The 9,090-nt window shown below is 39.3% G+C and overlaps 1 protein-coding gene across 7 annotated transcripts in view; it reads left to right on the forward strand.

Moving 5' to 3' along the window:
- The window catches only part of dyrk4 (dual specificity tyrosine phosphorylation regulated kinase 4), a 45,186-nt gene extending 36,809 nt beyond the window's left edge, over positions 1–8,377 (forward strand). For 5 of the 7 annotated variants that reach the window (XM_062982003.1, XM_062982005.1, XM_062982004.1 and 2 more), the window contains 3 exons: positions 1,260–1,389; positions 3,282–3,463; positions 4,438–8,377. In XM_062982003.1, coding sequence (XP_062838073.1) covers positions 1,260–1,389; positions 3,282–3,463; positions 4,438–4,781 — 656 coding nt within the window. In that variant the 3' untranslated portion in view covers positions 4,782–8,377. Of the gene's footprint in view, positions 1–1,259; positions 1,390–3,252; positions 3,464–4,437 lie in introns of those variants that run through there. The other 2 variants (XR_010006541.1, XM_062982008.1) reach the window with 2 other exon arrangements.
- Positions 8,378–9,090: the final 713 nt, after the last annotated feature.

Genomic DNA, 9,090 nt, shown 5'->3' on the forward strand with positions numbered 1-9,090 from the left:
AATTTGTCTCCCATGTTGTTTGACATCTACATGAAACCATTGGGGGAAATCATCTGGAGTTTTAGAGTTTGATGCCATCTATACGCAGATGACATCCAACTCTATCACTCCTTTCCACCTATAGCTAAGGAGGCTGTTCAGGTCCTGAACTGGTGCTTGGCAGCTGTGACGGTCTGGATTAGGATGAGCAAATTGAAATTGAATCCAGACGAGATGGAAGTATTTCTGGTCAGTCGTAAGGCTGAAAACAGTCTAAGGTTACAGCCTGTGTTAGATGGGGTTGCAGGTTTACAGCTTGGGAGTGATCCTGGATTCATTGTTGAGCCTGGAGCCCCGGGTCTCGGCAGTGGGCAGGGGAGATTTTGCAAAATTAGAACTTGTGTGCCAGTTGTGCCCGTACCTTGGGAAGTCTGACTTGACCACAGTGGTCCTTGCTCTTGTTACATCTTGTATATATTACAGCAACACTCTCTACGTGGGGTTGCCTTTGAAGATGGCCTGGAAGCTTCAATTAGTCCAATGGGCAGCAGCTAGATTCCTAACTGGAGCGGCATATAAGGAGCACACTACTCCTCTCTTACATCAACTTCACTGACTGCCGATCTGCTACCAAGCCCAATTCAAAGTGCTGGTCTTGGCCTATAAAGCCCTAAATGGTTCTGGTCCAACTTACCTGTCCAAACGCATGTCCTTTTATGAGCCAACAAGAGCTTTAATATCGGCTGGAAAGGCCCTGCTGTCGATTCCACCTCCTTTGCAGGCGCGATTGGTGGGAACGAGAGATAGGGTCTTTTCAGTGGTGGACTCTTGACTTTGGAACTCCCTCCCCAGTGATATTAGGCAAGCCCCATCAATCCTAGCTTTTCGAAAAAAGTTAAAGACTTGGCACTTTACACAAGCATTTGAAGAATAAGTCATAATGGAATTCGATGGCATTGAATCTTGCTGGAGCTGTAAGCTGCCTTGAGTCCCCCACAGAGTGAGAAAGGCAGGGTATAAATGAAGCCAATAAATAAATACTACACTCCTACTCACACTGCTGAGCATTGTTGTTGTTGTTGTTGTTGTTGTTGTTGGTTTTTCTTGGCACTTCCACCTCCTGGAAAACAAGGTGGCTCTTTTTCAGGATAACAAGATCACAGGATTGCCCATTGATATGAAATGTTGGGTGTTATACATTTAAATCTACTAGAGACTCAACATTTCAACATGACAAATGTAGATGATATGTTTAAAATATTTGTATTTTTCTTTTCAAGATTCCAGTGGTACTCCAAAGAACATTACAAATAGTAGGGGGAGAATAAGAAGCCCAAACTCCAGGGATCTGAGCACCATACTGAAAACCTACGATGTTTCTTTTCTGGATTTCATTAAAAAATGTCTTGTGTAAGATGGTTTTTATTAGTTTTGCAAAAACCTGGTTTCTAGCCTTTGTGTTTTGGTATGTTTACATCTGTGTTCTGGCATCCACGTTTATTTGTCTCAATATTTTATTTTTCCAAAACAGAAGCTTGTAGCACCTTAATGGTAATTTCTTCCTGGAGAGAAATATCCAGTGGGAAGCCATGGGGTTCTATCCTGAGCCTGGTGCTATTCAATATCTTTATCAATTCTTAGATGACAAAATAGAAGGCATGCTTATCAAATTTGCAGATGATGCCAAATTGGGGTGGTGGTAATAATAAAAATAATAATAATCATCATCATTATCATCATCATCATCATCATTGGATTTTATGTTCCTCATTACATCATGAGTAGTAAAGATTATATACACATACATTTCTAGTGATACTAGCTTAGGTACCTGCCGATGCCTCGGTTAGGTTTTTGCAATGCTACATATTTAAAAAGTAATTGTTTTTATTTTATTTTATAAATGGTCCCATTAGAAAATGCATAAGGATGTGGGTAAATTACAACTCCTGTAATCCTTTATCACTGCCTCCCAAATCCTGCCAATAGTTAAAGTTGGTCATGATGGGTATGTGTGTCATAGGGTTGTTGTATGTCTTTCGGGCTGTGTGGCCATGTTCCAGAAGTATTATCTCCTGATGTTTCGCCCACATCTATGTACTCACTGGGTGTGGATAAATTTAACTCCGTTCTTCCCCTGCCATTGTCCCCCAACCACGCCAGTACTTAAAGTTGATCATAATGGGTATATGTGCCAAGTTTGGTCCAGGTTCATCATTGGTGGAGTTCACAGTGCTGTCTGGATATGGGTGGACTTCAACTCCCATCTTCAAGGATCAGTCACCCATTCCCACCCCTAAATCCTCCCGCTGTGTCTCAATAAACTCTAGATTATTATAAATCATAAAAAAATACAATTTACAGCCTAAGGAAGGGAGGAAGGAGAAGCCAAAGGGAGAGAAAAGGAGCCCAAGCAGCAACAGGAGGAGAAGGAGGTGATTTATCAACACACGATTGGTTGATAAAAACTTAAAATAGTGTATAACTACTAAAATAATGTATAAATAGTAAAATAAGTATAGTGCCCCTACTTCGTGGATTTTCACTTATTACGGGTGGTCCTGGAGCCTAACCCCCGTGATAAGTGAAGGAACACTGTATAGTCAATTTGTTAGTAGCCAATGTTTTTGTAGTCAATGTTTTCAATACATTACAATGTTTTGGTGCTAAATTCATAAATACAGTAGAGTCTCACTTATCCAACATAAACGGGCTGGCAGAACGTTGGATAAGCGAATATGTTGGATAATAAGGAGAGATTAAGAAAAAGCCTATTAAACATCAAAATAAGTTATGATTTTACAAATTAAGCACCAAAACATCATGTTATACAACAAATTTGACAGAAAAAGTAGTTCATTGCACATTAATGCTATGTAGTAATTACTGTGTTTACGAATTTAGTGCCAAAGTATCACAATGCATTGAAAACATTGACTACAAAAATGCGTTGGATAATCCAGAACGTTGGATAAGTGAGTGTTGGATAAATGAGACTCTACTGTACAGTAATTACTATATAACGTTACCCTATATTAAACTGCTTTTTCTGTCGATTTGTTATAAAACATGATGTTTAATTTGTAAAATCATAACGTACTTTGACATTTAATAGTCTTTTCCTTGATCCTTCCTTATTATCCAACATTTTCACTTATCCAAGATTCTGCCAGCCTGTTTATGTTAGATAAGTGAGACTCTCCTGTACATACATACATACATATATTTAATTTTATTTATATAGATAATAATATCCACTCTTAATAAATTTAGGTATTCCCTGTATTGTGTTTTATATCAAGATGGAAACCTTCTTTGCGCATGACTCCAGAAGAAGCAATGAGCCATGTGTGGATGCAGGATCCATGGTCGCACAAAATAAAGCAAAAGCCCAGGACTGTTACAAAGCAGACTGATGGATCTTTGTTCATTTCAGAGAAGAAAAAGGAGAATTTTCATAAAAATGGACAGCCAGAAAAAAGAGGTATTTTCTTTCCTTTCTTTTCAGAAAATCTTTTCAATGCATACCTGGGTACATGTTAAAAGAAACTAGTAACAAGTGGGGAGCTTTCACAACTACATCATTGGATGCATCTACATTGTCAAATTGATGCAGTTTGACACCATGATGTGAAAAGGTTTGCTCTGGATTTTCAGGGAGTTTGGAGCACTCCACTTCTTTGGTTAGTTCAGTTCAAGGCTACGTCAAAGTGGTTTCGGCTTGCATTAACCCAGCTCAGCTCGTTGCATCATTTTTCTACCATGGATTCACCTGACCTTCTCGATGTTGGAACTCAGCCACTATCCTACACAAGCTTGTAGTAAGCATCATGGACTTAAATAGGCAGATGAGTTAGTTGGCAGGGAAAAACACTTCTCCTTTCTGGAAGTGAAGTTATCAAAAATGGAAGATGCATTTTAACAGCAGATGAACATTGTGGTCTTTGTGAAACAGACAATCTTCCCTTTCATAGTTGCTTCAGTGACCAAGCAAGGCTGCTTTCTTATTCCAGAAGTCAAGAACAAAAAAATTGAATTCAAATTGGATTTCTCCTGTATGCTTTTACACACTTGTTGATTGCTTTGGAAATGGGAGAAAGATGCCTTCCTCTGCTACTACTCTTATTACTGTGGTTGAGATTGTGCTGAGAATTTCAGAAGTGTGTTGGTTTTTGTTATAACTAGGGACCATATAGGAAAATTGTAGTTTCATCCCAAATATGAAGTTGTCAATTCTATCATTCAGGCCACCATTATTTTCTGAACCATTACTTGGTAAACTAGAGTATCCACTTCTTTCCTTCCTTCCCCTTTTGCCCTTTTATTCTGAATTTGCAAATGTGATTCTCTGAAATCTTGTTGGAATTTTAGATTTTTATCTAAATAATTTCTGAAAAACTGCTGTCTGTGCTTTCATATTTTAACTTGCATTTTGGTATGCTTTTTTAAAAAATGTAGATGAAATCAATTGGCACCATCTCACTGGAGAAGTAAAATCAGATCCCCCTGATAAGATGCCTGCTACAAATCAAAAACTGTCATCCATTGTATCATTGCAAGAAATAAATGGAAATGAAAATGAGGATGTTAGTAAACAAGATACTCCTGAAAAAGAACTGGAAATGCCAGTGGACAAGACTGCTAAAAGAGATCACAGAAATGAAAAGGCCATGCAGAAAAATACAAGCATCTTGCCACCCATAAAGAATAAGCAGCGACTGACCCAACAAAGTGAAAATCAGGATGCAAGCAAACAGACTATTTCAGAAAAACAATGGAAAATAAAAGAACCAAGTTTGTAAAAGAGACCACAGGACCGAGAAGGCCATGAACAAAAATACATTAAGTACAAACAGTGATTAGTCCTCTTTCCATATATTTGTGACATGTTTTATAGAAATTATGTTTTTGTACCATGTTTGAATGCAGAAAGTTAATGTATACCTATCCAGATATGGTGTACAAATTTCTTCATTTTTTCAAGAATATAGAATTAGACTGAAAGGCTACAAATGTATATTTTGTACTTTGGATGGGATGAGTTTTTGGAATATAACTTAACACAGAATATGGAGGTGGAAGATTGAATTCTGTAAAGTAAAGACAATAGAATGTGTCGTCGAAGGCTTTCATGGCTGGAATTACTGGGTTATTGTGTGTTTCGCCCACATCTATGGCAGGTTACCCCACAACCTCTGAGGATGCCTGCCATAGATGTGGGCAAAACGTCAGGAGAGAATGCTTCTGGAACATGGCAAACGGTGAGGGGGTGGCGAACAGGGGGAAGGTGAGTGAGGTTCTGAAGGAGCTCTATTTTTTGCTCCTCATAGATTTAGCATGGGATTTGGTTAACCACTTAAATTCATGGGTAAACCAGTCACTTCGTCACATTGAAGCAGGTAAGTGTAGAGCTCAGTCTTGCTAAGTTTTTAAATGAAACAGATGATTTCCCAACCTTCATCACACTGATAAATGTATCTGTGGTACTTTGTGGTACTCAACATTGTTTCAGTAGATCTGCCATCACACTTTAATTGCAAGGCACCGACCACCATCCCTCCTCCCCCCCCCCCTTCTTTGTGGGGAAAAGCCTCCTCTCTTTGATATGTGGACCTTGGGAAACTATAACTCTCAGGAGAACTCCATCACATGGAGCCATGGCATTTAAAGTGGGGTTCAAGGGCTTTCATTCCATAGTGTAAATGCACCAAGAGAAGGGTATGAACCTTGGAAAGCTATGACTTCTAGAACTGCACGGCATGGAGACATGGCATAACAACAGCAGCAACAACAACAAATAATTGTGCAGTTTTCTGGAATTGTATATTTCTACTGCTTCTGTGACTGTTCATTTGTATTTTGATGTCCAGAATCAGCAGCATCCACCGCGGTCCTTTTTATCCTGGGCGACGACCGAACCAGTATAGACTTTGTTTTGGTTTTGTTTTACAATTATTGCAAAAATATGAAACGTTTTCTTTCTCGGCAGTAATTTGCCTATCTTTGACAGGCATAACCAACATTAAGCAGAGACTCAGTCTGTTAAAATACCACAAAAATACATTTCTGATCACATAGAAACTTGTTTGGACACTAGAGGATGAGGAGACAGGCAATGATGGTGATCAGCTTCAGATGAAATCAAGTCTGCAAGGATGGAATCTTTTGTCATCTAGTATGAAAATCTCAAAATTTCTCCACTGTCTCATCTACAGTTGTCTCTTTTGGGCAGACTAACCACTATCCAAGGCCACCTTTCACCTATATTTTTGTTCGTTTCAGGCCATTCTTGTATCAGTCCTGGAGTCAAAATTTGCAAAATGGTAAAAGCTTCATGAATGGTCCAAAGTTTAGCCATACATCATGGGGAGGTTAAAATCTTACCAATTTAAAACCATATTATGATATCTTTGAATTGGTCCCCAAGGTTTCGTTCATAAAGCAGAAAACTATCCAGAGAAGAAAGGTTCAAAAGTCGTTTTACGTATCAGAAAAAGTTAGCACCACTACCTTTGTTATTTTTTAGGAATCACTTATTTTAAATCAAAAAGTGAATATAATCAATTTTGGGGATGGGGAAAGAAAGGAAAAGCCAAGATAAGGGTTCCACTATCTTAAATAGTGTCCCACTAACCTGGTTTTTGAGAGGTGACATAGATTTTAGCTCAGAATTGGGTCCTATGAGATGCAGAGTTTCAAAGGCATTTTTGATACAGAACCAAAAGCTTCTATTGTTTGGTACAAGTCTCTTCATTTCCCTCTTTTTTAGATAATGGCAAAGAGCTCAGGAACATGCGCTGAAGTCTGTGTTTACATCTCTGTTCCTACCTGTTTTATACAGAAAAAAATGTTACTCAAGGAAAGAATCAAATCACCCTGCCTTGTAATCAAGGATTGTCTGAACCGTTGTTGTTTGTTTCACTGGGAGAGATCATCTGGAGGCATGGAGCAGAGTGCTATCAGTATACTGATGACACCCAAATATATTTCTCCATGCTTTGAAAAACACTTTAAGCTAAGGATAGCAGGTCTCCTCAGAATCAATGCTTGGAGAAGGTAATGGGAAAGATGAGGAAAAACAAATTGAAACTGAATCAAGACAAGACAGAGGGGCTTGCCATTAAGTGCCCTAGGGATGGAGGTGCATCAATCATTTCTGGGTGGGATAACACTACCCCTGAAAGACTGTGGTTGCAGCTTGGGGGGGGGGTGTCTCCTCAATCTGTCCCTCCAAATGTAAGCCCAGGTAGATGCGACGGTCAGGGTTGCTTAGCACCAGCTTCAGCTGACACGCCAGTTTTGCCCCTTCCAAGAATTGCAGAATCTTAAAATGGTGGTGCACACATCGTAACCTTCAGGCTGGACTCCTGCAATGCAGTTTACATCGGTTTTCCTCTGTAACAAGTTTGGAAATTCCAATTAGTTCTAAACAATGCAGCAAGACTAGTTATAGGAACATCTAGGAGTGATTCCGCTGGTTGTCTGTCTCTTCTGGCATGCCAACCCAGTCTGTGTTAACTATGTCTTTTACATCATATTCTGTGTTTATTGTGTTTCAACTTTTATATCATGTATTTTAATATGTTCAAGTTTTAAAATATGCTTTTAGGATTGCATTTTAACTATGTTTTAATATGTGACTTTATAAATGTATTTAACTATGTTGTGTATCATCTCAGGCAGAATGGAGAGAAGGGCCATGTAATGAAGTATGAATTTTGTATTCATGTTTGTTGTGTTTAACTATGTGCTTGTGGTTTGGTTGGGTAGGTGTGAGATGGCGGCAGCCATTTAGTGGCTCTCCTCTGAGGCAGTTGCCATGGAGATGTGGGCGGAGCCATCTGCTGAGGGGAGGAGAAGTGAAGAGGTTTTTAAAAGTGAAGCCTCAGCCTGTGCTCTGATGAGGCACAGGGAAGATTGATTCCAGGTTGATGGGATCAAGGAGACTCAATTGTTCATTTTGAGTCGGTTTCAAATAAATTTGGTGACTTATTTAATGTAGTCTGTGTCCTGGAAAGGCACAGAGATTCTGTGATAGTATATCACAGGGGTGATTGTGGTTTGAAATCACTGGATAGTCCAAGTTTCAGACTTTGGGAACCAATCCCAGCTGGACTCACAGAGATCCATTGAAGTAACAGTTTAGAAAGGAGCAGAGGAAGTTTTAACTACTTTAAGTAAAAGAAGTGATACTTTAGAGAGTTTGATTCGTCTCATTCTAGTATTTTAACTGTTAATAAGAATACCTCAAAGTGAAACATCTTTTGTAACCACCAAGCTTGTGCCTGAATAAACTTGATATTGTTCTTTTTACATCAAAGCCTCTGTCGTCTATAGACTCCCTCAGCACAATTGCGCTACCATTTTAACACCGAATAAAGTAAAAGGCTTCCTCTGAGCTATTGGGTGGTTGAGCACTTTTATAATCTAAAGGTGTCTCTCCACACAGTGGTGGCAGCATTTCCATTAATTGGTGGCAGTTATCTTTTATTATTTGGGACATCTATTCGTTAATAATTAGGTCTTCTACGCTACCCTCTTTTACAGGCCATAAATAAAATGCTATGATCACTGTTGTTGTTATTGATATTCGCAACCTATGTGTCCACCAGATGATTTGCAGCAGATCTAATATTTTCAATCTGGCCCAACAGTTGTGCACTCCTCCATCAGGCTAAGGCTGACAAAATCGCCAACCTCATGTGGTTCCCAAATGGCTTCCTTTATGAAGCCTTCAAAACTGCTCCCTCAGAGGAACCGCACAAAGCTGGTGAAGGATTGTGGCTTCCCATTGCTTATTGGCTGTTCAGAGGGAGGCAGCAAACTTTATTGCATCATTGAACCTGTAGTCAAGGAGGCAGGCAGAGAAACAGCCAATAGGCAAGGGGAAGTCATGCCCTTTCACCAGTCTCATATGGTTTCTCACGTAATTCTCAACTTGGGCTCATTACATTCAACAACAAAATGTTTTGGTAATGCTCTCCATCAAAATTGAGGTGCGCATTACAATCGATGATGCATTATACTCTAGGAAATACAGTAGAGTCTTGCTTATCCAACCTTTGCTTATCCAACACTCTAGATTATCCAACGCAGTCTGCCTCCCACCCA

This window comes from Anolis carolinensis, chromosome 5 (genome assembly GCF_035594765.1).
Source record: "Anolis carolinensis isolate JA03-04 chromosome 5, rAnoCar3.1.pri, whole genome shotgun sequence".
NCBI classification, from domain to species: Eukaryota; Metazoa; Chordata; class Lepidosauria; order Squamata; family Dactyloidae; genus Anolis; species Anolis carolinensis.